This window comes from Branchiostoma belcheri, unplaced genomic scaffold, assembly GCF_001625305.1.
Source record: "Branchiostoma belcheri isolate BF01 breed outbred unplaced genomic scaffold, Haploidv18h27 scaffold17, whole genome shotgun sequence".
NCBI classification, from domain to species: Eukaryota; Metazoa; Chordata; class Leptocardii; order Amphioxiformes; family Branchiostomatidae; genus Branchiostoma; species Branchiostoma belcheri.
The window spans coordinates 433,150-456,131 of NW_017803157.1; the positions used below are offsets into that span (position 1 = coordinate 433,150).

Consider the following 22,982-nt stretch of genomic DNA (forward strand, 5'->3'; position numbering starts at 1 on the left):
AATGATATTTGTGAATAATGACACAATAATACTTCTTGGACTGAACTATATATATGTATTTTAATTAATTAATTAATTAATAACATTTTAATACAAGCAGAGAGACTACATTTTAACATTTACCACAAATTCCCATTACTCTCATCAAAGCTGTCATATTTTGAACAGGAAGTTGAGGTTTGCAGGTACATTGCTACAGATGTATTATAATTGTTTTCAAAGTTTCTATGATTACATATATCCATGTTGCTATTGCTGCACGTTAGAACAATGAACAAAAGTAACTCACCCTTCACAGTCATCGTCACTTAACTATATAAATATATATCAGCTATATATTATGTTAATGTTAACGCTATGCTGCCCCTATAGCTATCGACTAGCTATGGGACAAGGGGTGGGGGGGTTTAGTCGTGATGTGGGAGACTAAACCTAATCTAACCCAATCGTAAGTTTTACCGGGTACCCTAGCCCCGAACAATGATCCCAACCCTAACCCTAACTCTAATACCAACCCTAACCCTAACCCTAACCCTAGCCCTAAACACCTGACCTCTCATGTATGGGGCAGCTCGAGGATTTGGCTCAACACCGGCCGTTATATTACTACTTGTGAACTTCACGTTCTATCTTCACAAATCTTAAGCTTGCTTGTAACATGGCAACCAGCACAGGTCTCGCGTACAAGTAGCTCTGGGGTGATGTCAGAAATGTTGGAACAACCTGCGGGAAATGTATAATAAATGTATTGTGATTAGCTATTGATAGAGATACTGAAAAGTCATAGAAAGAACGTAAAGTAAAGTAAAGCAAAGTAAGTAGGTATAGATGTTTCTTGAGAATGATGGATATCTAGACGAATGTACGTACATGGCGATTCAGAAAAATAATTGTCCATGATTTGTCCAATATTGAATTTTACTGTACTTAACGTTGGTGATTACAGACTGATTTTCTCAACTTGTTCTCCATCAACGCGGCAACTATGCAGTTTCCCGTGTTGCTATGCTCAACAACGCTTGGAAATGCTCAAACGGGAGTTTTCGAGGAAACAACTAATTTTTGGGGGGCGGGGAGGAAATTGCTAAAGGCTGTCGAGGTGGGGGATGGGCAAATCTCTAGCGGGGAGGGCGAAGTCGCGGGGGTGGGGCTAGATCGCTGTGACACCGGTACACTTGCCATACTATTGGGTCAAAATGATACTATTCAAAACCCTGCCGTTGTCTTAAAACAATGCGTGTTCGCTCACCTGTGTGAGCCATGGCAACACGTAGCTCATCGTTCAGTATCTGGAGCACCTGTCGAACACCCTCCTCTCCCTGCAAAGAAAGGATAATATGTATTTGTTTATATTACCATTACTTCTTGGCCTCATCCTCATCTCTATAGTATCAGATCCGATAATTGAAATGTGTGCAAAGATATGACCGATAGCTACTACATGTACATGGCTTCCTTCGGTCAATGTTGACCGTGGTAAAATAATTTATGTCATCAACCCTACAGCTTCTGCTATGGCGGAACTGAATACAAGAATGACAGTCTTTGCCACATAGGGCAAATCTGTGTATAAGCTGACTCAGGTCTGTTTCAAAGTTTTTCTCTGGATCTCACTCTCTTCTGTGAACCAGTCTAGCTTCTACTGTCAACAGCAGGGATGTGACTTTCCATATGTAACGCCAGGAGATACTGAACATGCTTTAACTATCTTCACACTCTTTGTTCCGTCCGCAGTTCACTTGACCTAGCAAGGCGGTCATGTTTAGCGGATAGATAAAAACATCAGAAGGACAGACGATATTTGCACAGGTGTGTTATTCCTGACATGTCTTTGGTGTTGTGTATACATGAAACATCCATTAAGAACACTCACCTGGCCACAGGCTTGTCACGGAATGATGTTGGAGTTTCAAGGATGGTTCGAAGACTAAATAATGTACTAACTCGCCTTTCCAGGTTTGCCTAGGAAAGGCGAGTTAGAGTTCAAACTCAAGAAAATTTCAGAAGCTAGCCCTTGCCTTGTATGCCAAGCCCCACAACACAGGCCTTCCTACGAACACACACTTGGCCCCCAAAGCTAAGGCCTTCAAAATGTCGGCTCCTGTCCGCACTCCACCGTCCATGTACACATCCAGCCTTCCCTCAACAGCACGAACAACGTCAGGGAGAACGTCAATCTGAAGAACAATAACGTCAGGGAGAACGTCAATCTGAAGAACAACGTCAGGGAGAACGTCAATCTGAAGAACAACGTCAGGGAGAACGTCAATCTGAAGAACAACGTCAGGGAGAACGTCAATCTGAGAACAACGTCAGGGAGAACGTCAATCTGAAGAACAACGTCAGGGAGAACGTCAATCTGAAGAACAACGTCAGGGAGAACGTCAATCTGAAGAACAACGTCAGGGAGAACGTCAATCTGAAGAACAACGTCAGGGAGAACGTCAATCTGAAGAACAACGTCAGGGAGAACGTCAATCTGAAGAACCCCCCCTCTCTGTCTCCGTCTCTCTGTCTCTCTCTGTGCGTGCGTGTGTGTGTTGCATTATCTGACCGATGACAGAATGCACAATAGTGTAAGAGAAGGTAGTGGATGTCGGTTATCACAAAGCAATACTCTAGCAGCAGGAATACTAGTTACGAGCTCATGGAAGAAATGAAATGTAACATGTCCGACTTTGTGAACAGGTAACTACGCAGAGTGTTTGAAGTAAAACTTGCAGTTGCAGGGACTCCATCCAGCTGTCTGTTAAACATAGAATGTGATGGGAAAATTGATTGTTATATATCTGCAATTAAGCCAAATTGTTTGTTCGTTTCGCATAACCGGTAATACATTCGCCTAACACACTAGTTTACATGTAAGTACAAGCTGCGTAAGACCGGACTGTAAGGTTTGAATCATTCACACCGGGAAGGACCCCTACTCTTTTCGATAAGTGTAGTGGTTTCTTTAACGTGCGTGGGGTGTCTCTCTCCACAAACACGGGACCTCCATTTAATATCTTATCCGAGGGATGTCCCTAACCGAAGGTAGGTAATCATTTCCACCTGAGTGAAGTGAGGAAAGTCGTGTAAAGAGCCTTTCCCAAGGGCCATACGATCCCTACAATTGCAAAGTAGACAGAATTTATCGAAGGAGAAAGACACCTCGGTGATGTACCACTAACTTGCATAATTTATGTATGATATTACAGACGTTACAATTGTGAAAATACGATGAACCGAAAAAAAGTGATAGATGTAACATCTTACCGGACAGTATCCCTTTCAGGACGACTGGTAGACTGGTGTTGGCTTTTGTCCACTCAACATCGTCCCACGTTATAGGCTGTTTCATGGACGAGTAGATGTACTCTCCATAGCTCACCGTGCCTCTGTCAGGAGCATCGTCAAACGTCATATGGGGAAGACTGAACAAATTGGGAAACAAATATAAGAATTGTCAAGAGGATTTTTTGTTCACAATTTGCAGGAATCTCTGAATAACAGCTAACGCAGGGGACACTCGTTTAACCAAAGGCTACCTTGAGGATGACCTTGTAAAAATGGGAATTATGAACAATCTGATTAACTATGTACAGACTGAATGGGTGTTTAAAGCGACCACTCAACCAACTTACACCTGTTCACAAATGGATGGATGGATGGATGGATGGATGGATGGATGGACGGATGGACGGCTGTCCAAACAGGCTGCAGTGAGTAACAGCTTTTTCTATTTCAATATTTATTACATTTATTATAGCGACGGCGCACTCAAGTTTTTTCCAACTTATATTTATGCCGGCACCAACGCAAACAAGCCCATGAACGGAGAACAGACATAATCATTTTTACCAGAGTAAAGTGAGGAAAGTCGTGTAAAGTGCCTTCCCCAAGGACACAAGATCGGTGGCATGGCAGGACTCGAACCCGGGACCTCTTGGTCTGTCATGACGCCATACGACCCCACTAACAGTTACGGGCAGTGCACACTTGACACGGACGCCTGTTTACTAAATATTAGTAATAGCCAGCCCTGGTGAAGTCACGCGTATTAGGACCATGGGCACCAAAAATAGGACAAGCTAGGAGCAAGTATCTAGTGTAAAGCCCATTTGGTGAAATACTATACTCGTCCCTTATCTACTGTTCATCGTAGCAAGGGCCATGCAGTGCTTAAAAGCGTGCTTATGCATTTACAATCAGCAAGGTAAGAAAGCCAACCAAGTGGAAGCAATACATCAATGGTGACAAGTGTCTTGTCCACGATCTTGTCCAAGTACCTCCATGTGTCAGGCGTGACTGCCAACTTCCCCGTACGTTTTAACCGCCGAGCTACAGGCTGATCCACCGTCAGAACTATAGCCGTACAACCGGCGTTTTCTGCCCGGGCAAGGAGAGCCTTGTTGCGAGCCGAATCCTTCTGCAGCGTCAGGTGAAACCACTTGACTCCATCGGGCGCGGCAGCCACGATTTCTTCGATGCCGTAACTTGTCCAGCTACTGACCACCATCCCGACATTCATAGAAGCTGCAGCTGAAAGACCAGAAAACACGTTGCGCTCATTTTACTGAGAGAACTTTCAAAAGTAATTCTAATTAAGTATACGTAATACGTAAATGGTGTAAAACACTTCAAACTACTGCATTCCAGAGATTTTCTTGGAATATTGATTTCATGGTTATAGATTTTATTATTTCATAAGAACTGTACAAAAAAACAAAGTATGCCATCTATTGCCATCTGGCATCTACATTTTATATATATACCAAATATTACGATACTATAGCTATTCTACCTTACACACAAACTATATAGTATGGGATGAGAATGCACTTTTGCAGTCTATCATAAGACATTGCATGCCTTTGTTGTTATCTGAAATTCGGCCGAGGTAGGCAAATATTACCTATTTACTTCATGATTCACCTCAAAACAAGGCTCAAGGCCACTCAAAATGTTTTGGGTTACTGTACAGCCAGTAAGGACAGATGTTTGTGATTTTCTTCAGTGGAAGTGGCAAGACGTGTCCTTGTAGAGAATGTTCGAAGTTGCGAGTGAAGTCCCGCGGAGCATTTTCCGTGGAAATAGCGATAAAATAACGACAGGCTTGCAGCATTACGCCAATGTGAGAGTGGTGGTAGGGTGGCGAACAAGTCACTCCCAACAAGATTTTGTATTAAAGCGGTTTTGAAGCTGTTTAGGGAGCTCTGGATATTCTATCACGTTTTACTGGTATCACCTTTGGCAGTTGCCTTTTCCCCGTGGTCGTGTGCCAAAACGTGCTGTGCTGTAGGCGCGATCACAACAGGCAGGTCAAGTACTCTCCCCAGCACCGTTATAGACGTGTCTTGTTTAGACACATCCCGTAGGACGCGTGTTAACAGGCGGTATCTGGAAGAAAATTAAAAACACGAAAATTAAAGTACAAAATACTTGGCAGTAAATGTGGTGTCAGTATGTGCGTTTAAGTATGTGTGAGTATGGTGTGTGTGTGTGTGTGTGTGTGTGTGTGTGTGTGTGTGTGTGTGTGTGTCACAGTCCACGTGTGTTTCTGTGTGAGTGTCTGTGTGTCAGAAGAATCTTCCTGTCTGTGTGACTGCAGTACCTTTTAAAAGCGGCACAGTTGTCTTTAGCGGTTTGCCCGTCGCCTGCCCAGCCATGGTAGTAGTTGTACACAAGTTCTGGGAGTCTCCTCTCTGCCAGTGCCTCAAAATCAACCAAACGCCGTGGTGGGGGACTTGTTTTCGCCTCCGCCATCATGCTGTGACACTCACACTGCAAATTCCGATGTTATCCTTTGTGAGGCGCTGCTGTACATTGAAAAGCAAACTCGGCGGCGGGTCAGGGTGTGGCCGTAACGCTGTAGTCCGCTGCACGACTACATTATTTGTATAATCAGGACCTGGAACTTTTTGACCTCCGCCCTTTGACCTCAACCGGTCAAGTGCAGGCTGTCCAAAGGTTGTGTGACAGTGGCCCAGCAAATAACGTGAGTTGTAAGAAACAAATTTGTCTTTCAGCACATATATATAACGTTTTCTATAAATCAGGCAAGAGCAGCTAGGATCAGCTTGCACCTTGAATGCGCTCACTGTCATTCAAGGACGTTTTGGTGAGTGACAACTTGCAACTCTATGACTAATACAGACTCGGTCTTTGCATTAACATGTTACAAGCCCGAGCCGAGTCAAGAGTACTAGAGTCGCCACGGCTAACTATTTATATTAGTTGACTACTATAGTTCACCATTTGTTCTGTAACATAGAAATCATGGTAATGACTTACGTGCCATCCTATTTTGTATACCGGGGTTCCCATACATGTGCTTGCTCCATAAAAAGTAATTGGGTATATAGGATCGATCACCCAGGCTATGTAGACTGACTTAGGAAATCTAGAATTTATATCGGATCATTATATACCTACCATCGGTGGTGTTTGAGTTCAGTGCTGATCCGCCCGGTGGATTGGCCCTAATCTGCATGAAAGTTGTCTGATCGCTTTTTGTATGTCAATTAGATTTCACCTCTGACATCATGGGGTCATAAATATTAAATGTTACCTACACTGCGCCTTTTTTTCAGTGAAGCAGATAATTATAAGTGTTGCATTTGCAAAGCAATGCATAAGTTTCACATATGGAAACGAAACACATCCATATAACTTTATACAGGAGTCTAAATCCCTCCTGCTATATTAAATTGCAACATGATGTAACCCAACACTAGTTACCATGGTGACAGACGTCTGGTTCAGGTCAATAACCTTATTTGTTTGAAGAAGAAGAGGAAGAAGGCACAGAGGAAAAACAACATGCTTCCTTCTGAAAAGACTATAAACATGTAATAACAAGGAGGTTTTTGGTGTTTGGTGATTTTGATGGTACAAATTTCTCTGTTTGTGCTTTTGAGTACCTCCTTGCGTGCATGTGATAGAAGGAAGTTGAACATCATCAATGTGTTAATCTAATTAAAACACCATGATGAGTTAATCAAGGTGTTGCATGCTTTACCTTAATAGATTGGTCCCCACAATCTTGCTATTGCTATTAATGATAATAAAGTCATAAAAATTTTTCAATGTACATAGATTAGTTGTCATGGAAGTTCATCTGTGTTAAATTGGTAGTAATCATTAACCTGGGTACCATCCTACTTGTATGCTGGGGCTCCCACACTCGCTTCCCTAAGAAGTAGTCTGGAAACGCTTGTATCTATTTGGTTTGGTGATAATGTCACATAATGAGGTAGGCCACATGGGGAGGGCTGGGCGGAGCCTCTTCCACTAGATGACCCATCAGTACAAAAGTCCATCTGGCCATGTGCTGTTTTGGTAAGGGTAAAAGAAGTTGCTGCATACATGTCTTAGGGAAGCGAGTATGGGAGTCTCGGCATGATGGTACCCACGCTAAGTAATCATAGTACGATGCTGAACTTTATTCCAACACAAAGGGTACACAAGGATGAAATTAGTATCCTGATGAAAGTAACAGTGGTCGTTGAAAATTTGATTCGTATGTACCCTAATGTTGGTATAAAGTACTGTATGTCAACATTGTACAAATATTAATTGTATTTTGAACTGCAGACCATCATGAGTACTACTGCTGTCTATGATGTTGCTATCATCGGTGGAGGTGTTGTGGGATGTGCTGTTGTTCATGAACTAACAGGACGTGGTTTGAAATGTGTGCTGTGTGAACGGAACAGTCAACTTGTGCAGGAGGCTAGCGCAGGAAATAGGTAAGTCAGTAGAATTCTTCACAGTCTTTTTATTAGTTTTTGTGTACATATGATTTCATCTCCAAAGGAGTGAATTTGAACTATATCTTTTTCAGTCTGTGTGTGTGTGTGTCCATCTGTCTGTCTGTCTTTGTGTGTTTCTGCACTGGTGTTTCTATATGTTTGTCCAGAGGTTCAGTGTAGTTTCTGTACGTTCTGCTAGGAGGCACTTGCCTACCAGGGGTGGGGTCTGTCATCACATTGTCCTTGTCATAAACAGTATACGTTACATAAAGCTTTAAGCAGTTAGATTAGTGTGTATGCCTGGCATCTTAAGTGATTTTCATGTTATATATGTACCTAAAAACCATAAAGTTTGGTTACTGGCCAATTCCTTAGCCTGACTAAATCGCGCTCCTGGCGGCCGCCGCCCTAGGTTGCCGCCCTTGGGGTGGGGGTCATTAACGTCCAGCCGAGAGCTTGTATACACAGGCTAGCCAATTCCTTACCTGTGTTAACGTTGCTTTATACCATAGTGGAATCGTGCATACTGGATTTGATGCTACCCCAAGTACCATTGAACACCAGTGTCTAGAGGATGCCAGGATCCTGAACAAAGACATTTACACCAAGTACAACCTGCCTGCTGAAGAGAGAGGGGCTTTACTTGTGGCCTGGAATCAGGATCAGGTATTGAAAACTATTGAAAATTGTAGCATTTGGGGCAATATTGTTACTTTCGTAGGAAATCTAATCGGTAGTTACTATTAACCTGTGTGCGAAGAAAGAGCCATTGTTTTGAAGCTATCCCATTTTTTTACAGATGTCCAAGCTACCTTTGTTACTTAAATCTGCCCACAACAACGGTGTGACAGGTGCTCATCTTATCTCGAGGGAGGATCTTCTGCGGAGAGAGCCCCACCTGAATCCAGCTGCAGTCGGAGCGATGGTGATACCAGGGGAGACCGTCGTGGACCCATGGCTCATACCTGTCACACTGGCACACAAAGCATGGCAACACGGGGCCAAGGTAAATATACTGATGCTGTTTTTGGCGACACCTCAGGGGCGAGCCTAATAGTAACAGGGGAGTCAGTCGTGGACCCATGGCTCATACCTGTCACACTGGCACACAAAGCCTGGCAACACGGGGCCAAGGTAAATATACTGATGCTGTTTTTGGCGACACCTCAGGGGCAAGCCTAATGGTACATTGTCTACAGGCATGTAATGTGTTTTAGCACGATAACTTAAGAAGCTATGGATGGATTTTAAAGAAACTTAAAGGTAGGTTAGTCTTCATGAGACCTCAAAACGAGTAGACATTAAACATAAATTATTCATATCTTTGCATTTGGGAAAGCACCTGTGCTGTGCAATGTGAACCAGTCAGACTTGCCCTGAGCTAGGTGACAGGCAGTGACCAAAACATCGGCTGATTAAACTTCTTGGTTGTGAAAAAACTTCTTAGATCTGTTTTTCTAACTTATTTTCTATCATGCAATATTTTTCATTAGATGTTCCGCTATTACCTCTTTCTTGCTTGCAGATCATGAGAGACTGCAAGGTGCTTGGAGGGCATCTTGAAAGAGTCAGCCATTGGTTGCTTCAAACTTCAAGAGGACCAATCAGAAGCAGAGTTGTCATCAACTGTGCTGGTCTCCAGGGCGACATAGTGGAAGCCATCAACCAGCCCAGTCCTTTTCGGTAGAGTAGCCTATTTTTTTTCTCTTTTAATGTGCTGTGATGGCACAGAGCTCTAAAACAACATTCTAGTATAAACTGAAACTGCTGAAAAAATAGGCCTCTATTCAATCCAAATTTCCGTAATCTGGCATATTGGTCTAACGTTATATTGGTGTTTTTTTAAATTCTATTTGGCATTTTGAAGTTGTGCTATTGTCCTCTTACATGAACAAATTCTAGACATATAGTCAGTGATGTTCTTGACAAGATATAACTTTCTGATTAATTTCTATGTGCACATTTTTCTAGGATCCATCCGAGAAAGGGCCAGTTTGCAGTGTTTGACTGCTCAGCTGCAAGTCTTCTCCACTCCATCATCCTACCTGTCCCAACAGAGAGGACAAAAGGTGTTCTGGTCTTCCCATCAGGTAAGGAAAGAACTTAAAGGCATCCAGTTTAATTCCAGGGCTGCAAAACAAAAAATATATATTCTGGATGAGGAAATCTGTCTGATATTATAACTGACATTTACAGTCATTTCTTTCCCATCATCATTTTAAAACTACACGCATTTAAAATAGCCCCAAAACATTGATAGTATGAATGTCTAATATCCCTTTAAATGTGTACCAACATTTCCTGTTATTCTAAGACCTTTTAACCCTTTAATACTAGTATTGAATGCAATGATGATTGGAGTAACATTTCACTTACATCCGGGCAACATTTTGACAACTCCATTCACAGTGTACGGCAACATTGTGGTCGGGCCTACAGCAGAGGACCAGGAAACTAGGGAGAATCCACAAGTTCATCAGAAAGTCATTGACGAGCTGACGAGATACGCTCACTTTGTCCTTCCCGAGTTGGCTGAATATCCAGTTGTAGTGACCTACGCAGGGCTCCGTCCAGCAACACAGACAAAGGACTATCACTTCATTGTTGACAAGGACAGGTGAGAAGTCTGTTGTAGCAGGCTGGGATCCACCCCTGACCAAAATATCCCCGGTACATTCTGGCCAGGGGTAGACTATAATAATGGCATGCAACACTAGTAAAAGATATACATGTATAAAGAAATATCAAGAACATGCTGTATTCTACTATACAATAACATCAGAAAAAAAAATTGGGTGCACAGCCAAATTTGCATGGGCTGACTAAGGTGCACATGCACCGAGTATATTTCGAGTCCTGCTGTATCAATGATATGTAACTGTTGTTTGACCTTACAGAGGATGGGTGACCGTTGGTGGGATCCGATCCACAGGACTCTCTGCCTGTCTGGCTATTGCCAGACGTGTTGCCAACTCCCTCCCAACATCACAACCTTCCATCACATACCCAGAACACAGGCCAACCATGAGAAAAACAGCACAAGATACTGTGGAAATGGACGGGGTGTCATATCGTATTACACATCCATTGATTAGGCTTGGGTTTGCTGACAAGGTGGCAAAATTGTAGTTCATCATAATCTTTCTTTATTTCAGGCATCCTTGGCCCATATAAATAGAAGAAAACATACAACAAATAGAAATGCACGTAATAACACCAGTTAGAAATATGACAGATCCTGATATTGCGGAAGAATCTGTTGCGGAAGATTACATCAAATTTGAGAACAGATTGGATGATGTTATTTGAGGAGTTGTACAGAGGGGATATGAAAGAATAACATTGTTTGCGCCATGAAGTGTCAAAGGTGTCTGTCCTATGGTAAACAAACACTGGCACTGCAAAATCTAGATAAATACAACAGGTCTTAACACTACTGTTAGTGTCCTTTCCCCTGTATAATGGTACGGTCCAAAAAGTGGTCGGTTACTTTTAAGGTTACCGCCTGATGATGATAAACCGATGGGAAATGGAGCCTTCTGATTGGTGGACGTCTTCTGCAAAGTAATACACGTTCGATTCTGTGTAAGCTATTAGAAGATTTGACAAAAAGCGCGTACTTCAGGTACATACTGTCCTTGCCTCATGTACGACGGAGGGTACGTCAGTCCTGTCTTCTCGGTGACTATGGTTAATATCCAGTCAACCTTCGACCGGCTGGACGTCAAGGCCAGCGAGAGGTAAGCAAAAGCGGGTGACGGTTGATTTGCCGACCAATAATTTGCATATGTCTTCAAATAATTTGCATGCATGTGATGTAAACAAAAACAGCGGTCGCCCGTATACATACATGCAGTAAGACATACGGCAGTAAGACGTATACATACGGCAGTAAGACGGACGATGTCCTCTCAATTTTGAAGGATGAGGCCAATGTCCGAAGGTCGTTGACGGCCCCTTATGCCTTCGGGATAAACGTGACAGGAACCATATACAGGAAGTGACGTGTGATGTGGGGACAATCAAGGACATTCTTAGAACGTCCTTGGTACAATAGAAAACACCAACAAACGCCGTACAAACCTTGTCAGCTCATTATCTGTCAATAAATCAGGTTCAGGAGTCCCCATCGGTGTCCTAACGCATTGTCAAGCTTGACAGCATTCTCCACAGGCTACTGATCAATCTATAAACAGGTGGGTTTTTTTGTGTCCGTAGCTCAATACTACTAGTACAACTGTAAAGATCTAATATGTTGTTTTGAGGAAAGTCGTATCCTTGTTTAGTGTCCGGGTCTAAAACTGTATATCATTTGGACTGATGCCACCGTTAATCTTTGACATTAATAACTTAGCCATTAGGCAATATGATTTCAGGGTCGTTGACTTAAAACCTAAGGGTTCTAGGTTTGACCAAAGAGGTTATTGAAGAGTTTGGTTTTGGTTTAATAAATCCCTGGCAGGCACCATTGTTGGGTGGTGGGTCACCTCGGTTGGGAAGGATTCGGGAGGGACTCGTCTCCAAATTTGACACCCGACCATGCTGACTTCCTCCCAACCGGCTCCCGACCGTTTCACAACACATTCCGGACTATCTGGTCCAGACCTCGCGCTCTCCCATTTTACATTTCGAACGTTGTAATTATGTTGAAACATTTGGCTGGCGTAGGCAGCCGGAATGCAATTTTTCAGATCAACTGCCAACCACAGACCATCATGGTCTTGGGATAGTCGGGACACAAAGGTCGGCTATGGCCCCATTCCCGCTAGGATAAGATTGTCCGGAATGGCTTGAAGCCGGATCAAAGCGAATCAATTCGGTTCGACCCGGATGATTTTATCCTAGTGGGAAAAGGGCGTATGTGTGACTGGGGCGGCTTACTGAATTTCCCAATTTACTTATTATTCAAAATGATAATTTCCAGATGTCCCGTGGTACTTGTAAGCTTCCCAGTGGAGGAGGCTATGACGTTATAAGAATAGACGACTTGCGCTGCCGCACAGAGGCAGGCTTGCTTCAAGACGAGATAGGACAAAAACAGGAGGTCATCATCAGTCTTCGCCTGGGGTGCGATGTCCGCGAAGCAGGAAAAAGCGATGACGTCAGAGATTCCGTGAACTACAGTGATGTTTCGAAAGACGTCATCAATTACGTGGAGTCAACGTCTTTTAACTTGGTGGAGAAACTGGCAACGGATGTGGCCAGGATCTGTATCGCTTTATACAAGGTTTGTGTTGTTGGTGTATATGATTTTGGTGTGACACACACACCAAAACCTCCATGAAAAATGTAGGTTTTGGTGTGTGTGTGTGTTTGTGTCTGTGTTTCCGCACATTTTAGTCAGCATAACTTCAGAACGCCTTTATGGATTCTGATGATATTTGGTATGCTGGTAGGTCGTAGAAAGAAGAAGGTCAAATATGGGCCTCCTAGCCTGTTGGCTGACCTTGGTACTGAAGCAGAACTTCCGGTTTTTGTATCTTTTGTCCTGAACATGCTATGGACTTGGATTTTTTTGTGTGTGACAGATAGCTTTTCCTGTCAGGTTAGAATTGTATGTTGGGAGCTATTGAACGTTTTTAACACGGACATGACAATAACCTCTGCGTTTAGTTTCTCATCATCACAAATGTTCCCCCAAAAAATTCGAAAAAAATACTTCAATTTAACATGTTACTGATGGCCATTGAAGCTGGGCATACTCATGTACTTCAAAACAAAATGTGATATTTCATGCGTTCTATATTACAACGTTATACAGGTGCCATGGGTCCAAGTCCTAGTCCACAAGCCACTGGTAGCGCGTTTCTGTAACTCTGTCGGTGTCCAGATAGAGAGAACGCCGGACGATTTCAACGACAGCGTGGTCTATCTCTCCCTCGGCTCTAACATCCACCCTAGGAAGAACCTGAAAGACGCCATCGCCTTCTTGAAGAAGAAAGTCTTGGTGCTCAAGATGTCTTCACCATTTCTCACCCCGCCTCAGCTGCAAACAAACCAGCCGGATATCGTCAACATGGCGGTCCAAATCCTGACGGAAATGGCGCCAACACAACTGAAAACCTTCACGTTGGGAATAGAAAAGGAGCTTCTACGCGTGCGAGACCCCAACAACAAACACGGCCCCTGTACAATCGACATCGACATCTCTCTCTGGGGGTCAGAAGTTTTGGAATACGGCGTTATCGATATCGATAAAGAAGAGGCCAATCACAGCTCGCCTTACGGCCACGTCATCAGAACGAAGAACGTGCCCGACCCAGACGTTCTCCGGTTTGCTCATGTGGCCGTGCCATTGGCTGAGATCTCTCCACACCTGATTCATCCAACCAATGGCAGCACGCTATCCTCCATAGCCACGGACATAACGGGCCGCGAGGATTATGCTAATACATTCCCCATCGTGGAACTCTTCCGTTAGATAGGCAACTGATTTTGTGGATGACATGTTACAAATAACCTCTACCAGGCTTCAGGAAGGGGTTGGAAAGAGTTGCTGTAAAAATTTGGTCAATAAAGATAACATGCCAGGGGAGTGGGCCTACCAAAGAGACCGGCTAACTGTTCTCTTAGCGCGGAGCAACTCCTTGGCATATCATCTGTCTATTTGACGAATTTCTACTTTCCAACCGCTTCCCAAAGCCTAGTAGAGGCTAGATGATTCGTCAAAGCTAGTAGTGTAGACCTATTGGGAAAGGTTGCAGTGAGATGCGTAGATTACTCAACGCTGCAATATAGCTTTGGGCACTAGGTGATGTTAATGGCTGATCATGAATTTAAGGTGTTCAGAGTAAATCAAAGGTTTTACTTTTCGGTAATTAATGGGACGAGTGTAATGCAAACTTCGATTCTTGTGAATTCATAAAAAACTGAAACCAGAAAGTTGGGATAACTATTGTTTTGTACAATATTCTATACAAGAACACTTCAGACCGTAGCGAAAATTAAGGCTTATTTTTCTGTGCATTTTGTTGTGATTTTGCATGAATCATCATATAATACAATAATGTTACGTTACAACGCACCATCTAACGTACAGCAATACTGTAGTTTGCGCGTGTAGTATCATCGGATTTCGATGTCGACCTTGTCCTTTCTCGACTCAGGATTACGACATGATTCGAGTCACATTTAGACATTTAATAGAGTTTTAACAACCGGCCCGGTCGATCTATAGTGACCACAAGAAAAACATTAAGCTTTCACCTGTCTTTGATTATGGTTGAGACAATTTTAAGGCTGAAAAGCGAGTAATTTTGACATGATGGCTAAGGGCTCTTGGAGTATAATCACACGGGGAAAGGTGTACGTGCCTGGAAACTTGTAGCACAGTCAGACCCTAATGAACTACATGTGGTCGGACCGGTATTGGCTGAGATGCGCACTGACCCGTCTCATGTACGACCTCGACCCCATTATACCTGCCTTCTGACGTACGTGGTTCATTTCTAACACCCTGTCCTGCTGGCACGCACACGGATAGGAACATAAAGAGGTAACTCACTATCACAGGTTATACGGTAGCCGTAGTGAGTATACGTAGTGGTGGGGAAATCGCGTATTTCTCGTGACTGCTTGTCATAGTATATAGTTTCTTAGCGAAGGACTTGGTATACCCTATAGCTGCATTCTATTCTCTATGAATTCTTGCACTTGGTAGTGTCCTCCGTTACAAATTACATTTAGTTTTATCTCCTTAACGCGTGGTTGTTTATAGTGAATGTTCAGTCAGGATATGACCGCTATACGTAGCGTAGGTTGTTTGCACTCATTTTGACAGTTTCCTTTGTCAATGGTTTCTCCCAAACTGGGCCGGACGACGCATTTGATCCTGGGTGTCCTTTGATTTGCACGCAAGTGGCATTATCTAAAGTGATGAAGTGGTAAATGTTCGGTTTCGGGTTGTTTTTTTTTAACTAAAGATAGTCGCATTGCGTTTCGAGTAATATCTAAACCGGAAGTGTCGTCATACACCGAAGGGAGTCAAGGAAGAGGTCAAGGTCACTGCTTAATGACCACTTATGCTGCAATCCCAGCGTCCCTTGCAAAGGGAAACTTGCACAGGGCTCGAAATACTGGGTGAATGTGCGTCTAAGTGCACCAAAATTTGGAGCTGTGGATGCACCTTTGCATGCACCCAAATATTCTCGTAGGTTTACATGTGTGTACAATTGTAGTAGTATACAGCATATTATTATCTAAGTGTCAAAAGAAAAATAAAATCCTTTGTAGTACTATTTTTAGAAATGAAACATAATTAGTTTTTGCTGACTTCTACTTATCTATTTTATATGGTGCACCCAAAAAAATTGTGCACCCAAGTTTTTTAGATTGGGTGCACCGGTGCACTTGTTAACGTTCCCAAAAATGAATTTCGAGCCCTGCCTGCATGAAAATGCAGCTGCAAAGTACAGTGCTAGGGTACTAGTATACCCAATGTGTTCACCCTTTTGCAGCCTCATCAGGAGATATACAAGATGACTCAGGATATTGACAGAAAAGAGCAAAGGTATGTTATATCTTTACTGCCGTCTTTTCACAACAGAAGACGACCCAAGAACTTACATAATTAAAAAGTAGTCGCTTTTCTTGTTTATTTTACGGCTGATTCAAGAGCCCTTTAAACTAGCCTCATTCGTAGTCTTCTGAGGCGGCAGCGTTAATTTTTTCGGTGAGCGACGCGAGTTATGCCACGGAGAGACGGTTTTGACACAGAGGGACTTTGCCGGGAGACACGGTTTCGCCGCGAAAAAATGAACGCCACCGCCTCAGAAGTCTGCGAATCAGGCTCATTTTAAACCTCATTTCCCCCTCCTGCTCTATCTAGTGAGGTTGCGCGACTCGTGGAGCTGTACGATCTACAGCCACATCCAGAGGGAGGATGGTTCAAAGAAACATTCAAGTCAACAGTTCACTGTCAGGTAAGAGTGAGTGAGAGAGTAAGTGAGTGAGTGAGTGGATGATTGAGTGAATGAGTGAGTGAGTAGGTAGGTAAGAGGGTGAGTGAGTGAGTGAGTGACTCGGTGAGTGATCGAGCGCCTGAGCGAACAAGTTGAGAACGTTAACCTTAACAGAGAGAGAGAGACACAGAGAGAGAGAGAGAGAGAGAGAGACGCAGACACACAAACAGACACATAAACGCTTGGGAAGACATAACCGTCTTGGCGTAGGTAATAACCAGTGGATTCCGTACTGACTTTCCAACAGAACGAACACCTTCACGGTAACAAAGACTCCAGAGTCGCCACAGTTTGCTACTACCTCCTCCCGAAGAACAGTATGTCCCACTGGCACAGGCTGGCGTCAGACGAGATATGGCTGTACCACGATGGCGGCTGCCTCAAGGTGTGTGTTGCCTTCGTCAGAAGGCTATGAAATCGGTTTGTGTATGGTGGGGAAACTGTGGATTTATGCGGCATAACTCTTGAAGGCATAAATCGATGGTCATGATTTTTGGCCTGCAGGTTACCATTGGGTAGACGGTGGTCAAGTACGAAAATGGGCCTCGTGGGGGGTCCCTATGTTACTGCAGTGGACCTTTTGTGTTTGTCGTTTTCCTGTTGCTTCAGCGTTAGATCTTGACTACTAGTATCCAATAGAACTGAATGATACCATGTATATCCATGTTACAGATTCATATGATAGACGAAAAAGGTGTGTACAGTTCCGCTGTACTGGGGAGCAGTCTGGAGCACGCCGAGGCGCGGTACGGGGTCCTGGTGCCGGCAGAGGTGTGGCTGGCTGCGGAACTCACAAACGGTGGAGGCTTCTCTCTCATCAGCTGTATGGTGGCGCCGGGTAAGTACTAGCTTCTGTACCAGCATTTAGGCCAAACTGCCTTAATTTTATGGATGACATCCCCTGAAGACCCCCAAACTAGTGTGCGCGCGGGCGAATAAAAAAATCCGGCCAAAAAATGCTGCTAAACCACAGGAATACAAAGCTGGTATTGTGAATTTTCGGCAGTACATAGACAAATCGGCACATGCTGGCCTTTTGCAGCATTTATGAGTCTTGAAGACCATGTCTGTCTTGAAGACCAGCTTGACAATTAGTACTGTAACAGGACAGCATATGTTTAGCTTACGACCTTCTTACAACCGAACCCCCGAATGCTTTCGGACCTTCTCCCAAGTCACTCCCAACCACCCCGATCTCTTGCCGAAAACTGCCGACTCCCTCTTGACTGATTCTCAACCGTTTGTCAACTCTCTCGGCCAGCGGTTGGGGGGGGGGTCTGACTACGGTCAGTTACATGTATGTGTGACAGGCTTAGGGGTTTTTTCATGAATCAATGTCATTTACATCCTATTCCTGATTAATGTTGTTGTTTCACAGGTTTTGAATGGAAGGGTTTTGAGATGGGCAAGGAGGAGGACCTGGTGGCGTCATTTCCGCATCTGGCTGATATTATCAAACCATACTGTCAACCGTAGAGAATATACTACATTGTATATGATATAGCTTTATCAACACGTCCAGGAACTTTCTAGACTATTGCCATCTACACTTCTACAGAGAGTTGATGATCTCCACTACTAATATCAGACATAAATACAATCATACCTGTAGTGTACCTACAATTGTTAGCACATTTATATTGTAATTTTCTATTATATATTTAAACACAACCTTATATAATGTTGGCAATTAAAAGGAATCATCTATGCTGATCACTTCACTGTTAAAATCATATTTTGATCTCAAAAGTAGTCTAGTCGGTTTGTTTATTCTCTAACCCAGCTGCTCCAACCATATATATATACCATACTCGTGTGAAAAGAAACTTCTTAAGTAACGAGACCAAATGTTGCCTTAACAGGGGTTCTAGTGTCTAAGCGAGCTCTGCCTATTCCTACTCGTGTGGCTCCAATCGTCCCCAACATAAGGGCGAGCTGTAAGCGTGACAGCTATAGTAACCAGTCTATCGCGGTTGGGGCGGATTTTCTTCGGGGCTGCTGAAGCTCTTCCCCGCCCGCCTCATCTAGGTTCCCCGCTGTTTGATTAGCCCCACCACGATCGGTCCTGTGGAGCTAATCAACTCCTGGCGTGCCAATCTTCAACCACAGGCGTAACTCCCCTACCGGGCGGTGTGTTCAGCTGGACGGAGAAAAACTATTAGAGCCCCGACGACAGCCTGCCCCAACCACGATGGACTGGATACCAGGCTACAGCTATAGAAGCTTCGGTGCGCACGGGCAGCGGCAAAACTTTGAAAACTTTAAAAAAAGCCCGCACAAAAATTAAAACTTCTGAAATCCCCTATGAAAGGATTACTTCAAACAGTGTTCCTCCAAATTACTTCTCTGTTCTAAAGATTAGTCTACAAATTGTGAAAATAACAAATTCCAATTAGAAAGACATCATACAGGACCGGCTATTCCATATAAGGACCAAAATTTATACTGACGTCTTCAGACTATTATTTTCTACATTTATGCATTTTTCACAACATTGGAGAGCCGTTACGTTGTGCCCGTTGCCTGTCAGTACAGTACAGTCCAAAATGTATGAAGAAGCACACCCTGTTCGGGTCGATTGCTCCGGACCCCGCAGTGGCCATGCCAGCAGGCCGCCGCCCGGCCACCAGGGCGATTCACGCGGGCGTGTCCGCCGGGGAAACGACGCTCCTGACAAGTTGCAAGAAGGGTTGGAAACGCCTTCAGACGATTACGAAGAAGCCGAGGCAGTGAGGCGTTACGCAACGTACGCCCATACAGGTAATGAATGTGTTATCAGAATATATTTCCACCTAATGTTGAGGTTACTCTCCAAGCAGAGGTTTGGGTTCGGGCTTATTTTTGGTGTGTTTTTAGGCTTTTTAATCGGGGTTTCTTTTTTGCACTGGAATGTTTTTTTTTTTTCCGGGGCGTAAACATTGTTTGGAGAGTATGCTGAGGTCACATGTCCAACCTGGCCTGGCTGTTTGCATTAACGAAAAATCAACAATTTATATCAATAATATACGCAGATAGTTCCCCACATTAATCTTTTCAACTTTTTTTTTGTCTTTTATATCATACCTTTCGTTCCATAAGACTGCCCAGCCGGGCCCCGGTTTGGAAATATGACCTCAGCATAAATCTAAAATAGTGGATATTTAATCATCATTCTCCATACGGTAGTGTTGATTTCAGTGGCTATGGTTTTGTTTGGATGGACGCAGTTAAGATTATGATGCAATAGCGGAATACGTTAAGTAATACATGTGTACGAGTAATAATTCTTACTATGGTGTAATTCTCCTATGTCTTTGTCGCGATTATCATGTACATTGCAGTAACTAAAATATTTACGTAAGTCGATCTCGAAGGGGTTTTGCCTTTTTTTGGTTGAAGTGGTTGTGTATGAGCAGCATGGTAGGGGAGAGGAGGACACCAACAGTATATTATGTAGAGAGAGTAAACAAACATGGATGTAGAAAGAAGGTTTCGATCGGGTAGACTTTTGTTAGATGTATGTAGTCGAGGTAGGAATATTCAATAAGGTGTTTGTAGTGGCATGATTTAAACAAAATTCCAACATGTACATGTAATCACAAGACGTGGTGACGGCACACTCAAGTTTTTTTCAACTTATTTTCATGCCGCCACCAACACAGAGGACAATGCAATACTCATTTTCACCTGAGCGAAGTGATTAAAGTCGTGTAAAGTGCCTTTCCCAATTGGGCACAAGATCGGTGGCATGGCAGGGTTCGAACCCGGGACTTCTTGGTTCCGAGACGAACACTCTGGCACCGTTATATACCACACGACCCCACGCATGATTTGTTGTTGGCGAGATTTTACAAAGGGGAGCTGGGCCATTTGTCAGAAGGGCATTTTGATAGCCATATAACGATAACACAAACCATAACTACATACCGGAAGGTTGAAATTTTTTATTCTTGCTTAATAGGCCACAACATCTAATATGTATGGATGACATCATCGCCCACATTGATGTTCGCCCTATTGAAAAAAAAAGAAAGAAATTTTGTTGCCCTCCTTACAGCAAGGACATTATATTCGATATACATATTCCCTATGGAATGTCCTTGACAACAGCCAGAATCACATTTACTCAATAACTGCTTGCAATTCAGGTATTCATGCAGTAAAGAACAAATAACCACAATACTAAAATCGTCTGACAACGAGAAATGGTGTTTGTTCGATGATGCAGCAGATGCATGGAATTATCAATAATTATGCAAATTAGTTCCTGATTTGCATTATTGTCATCTAATTTTATCAAGCATCACATAAGCTACCTACATAATAGAAATGACGACGATCTGTCAACAAGTTATTGAGTTATCCTCTGTCAAAGATTTTTTAACAAACTTCCCTGCAGTTCGAGAACAAACTATTAGGGGACCCAAACTAATGACACTTCTTTCCAAGCGCAAGAGGTATCTATCATCAATTCATGTCCAGATCGCGAGGTTTCACAAGTAGAAGTTCCACTTTAGTACCATAACAAGCCGCCAGGGGGCCCAAAATCTAATAATTTTCAGGTCTCATCAAGACCGACGCTTACCTGTTCCAAAGCTAATTCATCCGAAGCTTCTTGACTTATGAGACCACACAAACACACACGCGCACGCACGCACACACACCGACACTGATACACGCACACACTCACACATGCGCGCGCACAGGCACGACGAAACACACACACACAAACACACACGGACACGCATATACGAACGAAGAAACACACACACACACACACACACACACACACTCAAGGATTGATTGTACCAAAGTCGGAAACGTAGAAGAATTTTTGTGGATTTCAACTTTCAGGTAGACTTCACTATAACCTGAACCAAATATTTCTATTTTTCCACAGATCGAACTTATCCGGGTGGAGCAAGCGGCCACCGTGGTGTCTGTGGCTTCCTCCGCTCCCACCGCAGCTGTCTGGCCGCCGGCATCGCCGTGCTGCTGAGCCTAGTCTCTGTGGGACTCGCTCCGCTGACGTTTCTCAATAAAGAGGTAATGCAATATGTACTGAAATATGTACAACAAATGTGCAGGACAACCCAAGAAACCTAGGGGTTAATCAGGAGGGTTTCCCGTAAATACCAATTGCTTATTATTTATTTTTTGTTCATTTTTTTACTATATTTTGGCGACGCCCCAGGGGGAGCCTAATAGTACAAAACTGTGTGCAGTTGGCAAGAATGTAGATTTGTACAGGAATTTTACTGGAACTTTGCTGACACACATCTATGCCCACAGTCCTACTTATTAGTAAAATTCCTGAAAACCCTTGGGAAAACCTTTCTGCAGGGATGCCCTACCTTCCCGGGGCTCGTTCATCACTAAACACTCAGGGGGGGAGGAGTGATCTACTGAACTGCACTGTATCTGTCTAGACCTAGCAAGGTACATGTATAGAAAGTAGGGCAGGTTTTCCCAGAGACTTGCGACCTCAACTGTTATTTTCAACAAACTCATGACAGACCACAACGGGGCTTTCCCAAAATTATAATAGAGTGTCATGCAAACAATAACCCTAACAACAACCACCGTCGCCATGAAATTGTATGTTTTCATTGTCATAATCAGTCTTGTTCTCTATTGTATTTGTATTATTTATTACTATTTGTATTTAATACAATGGCATCACAGATTCTGTTTTCTAGATACTTTTCAATGGACATTGCTTCTTGTTTTTAGCTGTTGTCCTTTTATTGAAGCTAGGTTGAAGCCGCCTGTTTCTTTCTCAGTTTTGTTTTGTTTTGTTTTGTTTGGTATTCTGGCGAATAGGAAATGTCTCAACTGGCCACCACTGTTGACGGCTTGCAGCGTGACGTGGACAACATTTTCCAACAGTCTACCGCCGTAGATGCCGAAATTTCCAATCTTTCCACCACTGTTGACGCCTTGAAGCGCGATCTGGCGAGTAACAAGCGAGACCGAGCTGATGTTTTGCAGCGTCTTGGCGAGATGAGTAATGCTCTGTGTGAGTCTGTTGGTTAAAATTATTCTTCCTTTTAAGCGATTCAGTGCTCAGCAATACTTGTGACTTCTAATGATGTTTACCCATTGATAGTTCATCATTTTCAAAAGAACTGTTGTGTATCACTGCCAATACGAATGTCAGAGATATCATTTGCCTTCAAAGAAATTGAAAATATTTCACAAGAAACATGTGCGACTGATTTGATAATTTGGACAAATATATTTGTAAGCCATTTGCTTTTGCCTAGATTATGCAAATTCCTATAGTAATGTAAGCTTTATCCAATGTTTA

The 22,982-nt window shown here is 43.3% G+C and overlaps 5 protein-coding genes across 5 annotated transcripts in view; 4 read left to right on the forward strand and 1 right to left on the reverse strand.

Annotated features, from left to right (window-relative positions):
• Window positions 1-612: 612 nt before the first annotated feature.
• LOC109466558 (hydroxyacid oxidase 2-like) lies at window positions 613-5,771 on the reverse strand. The gene is made up of 8 exons (XM_019764291.1): window positions 5,594-5,771; window positions 5,228-5,379; window positions 4,269-4,521; window positions 3,256-3,413; window positions 3,102-3,106; window positions 2,019-2,300; window positions 1,250-1,319; window positions 613-723 (listed from the first exon to the last, which is right to left on the reverse strand). The coding sequence occupies exons 1-8, from the start codon at window positions 5,746-5,748 to the stop codon at window positions 620-622; spliced, it is 1,179 nt and encodes a 392-aa protein (XP_019619850.1). The 5' UTR covers window positions 5,749-5,771; the 3' UTR covers window positions 613-619.
• A 1,891-nt stretch (window positions 5,772-7,662) lies between these two features.
• LOC109466700 (uncharacterized protein MG039 homolog) lies at window positions 7,663-11,373 on the forward strand. Its single transcript, XM_019764454.1, has 7 exons — window positions 7,663-7,730; window positions 8,533-8,668; window positions 8,797-8,867; window positions 9,259-9,416; window positions 9,705-9,823; window positions 10,143-10,350; window positions 10,631-11,373. The coding sequence occupies exons 2-7, from the start codon at window positions 8,533-8,535 to the stop codon at window positions 10,860-10,862; spliced, it is 924 nt and encodes a 307-aa protein (XP_019620013.1). The 5' UTR covers window positions 7,663-7,730; the 3' UTR covers window positions 10,863-11,373.
• Window positions 11,374-12,657: 1,284 nt separating this feature from the next.
• On the forward strand, window positions 12,658-14,665 carry LOC109466560 (folic acid synthesis protein FOL1-like). The gene is made up of 2 exons (XM_019764292.1): window positions 12,658-12,960; window positions 13,495-14,665. The coding sequence occupies exons 1-2, from the start codon at window positions 12,658-12,660 to the stop codon at window positions 14,152-14,154; spliced, it is 963 nt and encodes a 320-aa protein (XP_019619851.1). The 3' UTR covers window positions 14,155-14,665.
• Window positions 14,666-16,210: 1,545 nt separating this feature from the next.
• Window positions 16,211-17,542, forward strand: LOC109466561. Its single transcript, XM_019764293.1, has 4 exons — window positions 16,211-16,242; window positions 16,561-16,649; window positions 16,915-17,078; window positions 17,366-17,542. Exons 1-4 carry the CDS (start codon window positions 16,211-16,213, stop codon window positions 17,540-17,542), a joined length of 462 nt encoding a protein of 153 aa, XP_019619852.1.
• A 1,697-nt stretch (window positions 17,543-19,239) lies between these two features.
• LOC109466562 overlaps window positions 19,240-22,982 on the forward strand; it is an 11,268-nt gene continuing 7,525 nt past the window's right edge. The window contains exons 1-3 of the mRNA XM_019764294.1: window positions 19,240-19,453; window positions 21,573-21,718; window positions 22,496-22,691. Coding sequence (XP_019619853.1) covers window positions 19,240-19,453; window positions 21,573-21,718; window positions 22,496-22,691 — 556 coding nt within the window. The remainder of the gene's footprint in view (window positions 19,454-21,572; window positions 21,719-22,495; window positions 22,692-22,982) is intronic.

Coding starts and splice junctions, on each gene's coding strand:
- LOC109466558 (XM_019764291.1), bottom strand. CDS start 5,748: ATGATGGCGGAGGCGAAAACAAGTCCCCCACCACGGCGTTTGGTTGAT. Junction 3,414..4,268: donor GTCACGCCTGACACATGGAG/GTACTTGGACAA, acceptor CAATTTGTTCAG/TCTTCCCCATATGACGTTTG. Junction 1,320..2,018: donor TGTGGGGCTTGGCATACAAG/GCAAGGGCTAGC, acceptor CTTTCTTTGCAG/GGAGAGGAGGGTGTTCGACA.
- LOC109466700 (XM_019764454.1), top strand. CDS start 8,533: ATGTCCAAGCTACCTTTGTTACTTAAATCTGCCCACAACAACGGTGTG. Junction 8,868..9,258: donor CCTGGCAACACGGGGCCAAG/GTAAATATACTG, acceptor TCTTGCTTGCAG/ATCATGAGAGACTGCAAGGT. Junction 9,824..10,142: donor TGTTCTGGTCTTCCCATCAG/GTAAGGAAAGAA, acceptor CTCCATTCACAG/TGTACGGCAACATTGTGGTC.
- LOC109466560 (XM_019764292.1), top strand. CDS start 12,658: ATGTCCCGTGGTACTTGTAAGCTTCCCAGTGGAGGAGGCTATGACGTT. Junction 12,961..13,494: donor TCTGTATCGCTTTATACAAG/GTTTGTGTTGTT, acceptor AACGTTATACAG/GTGCCATGGGTCCAAGTCCT.
- LOC109466561 (XM_019764293.1), top strand. CDS start 16,211: ATGACTCAGGATATTGACAGAAAAGAGCAAAG. Junction 16,243..16,560: donor ATTGACAGAAAAGAGCAAAG/GTATGTTATATC, acceptor TGCTCTATCTAG/TGAGGTTGCGCGACTCGTGG. Junction 17,079..17,365: donor ACGATGGCGGCTGCCTCAAG/GTGTGTGTTGCC, acceptor TCCATGTTACAG/ATTCATATGATAGACGAAAA.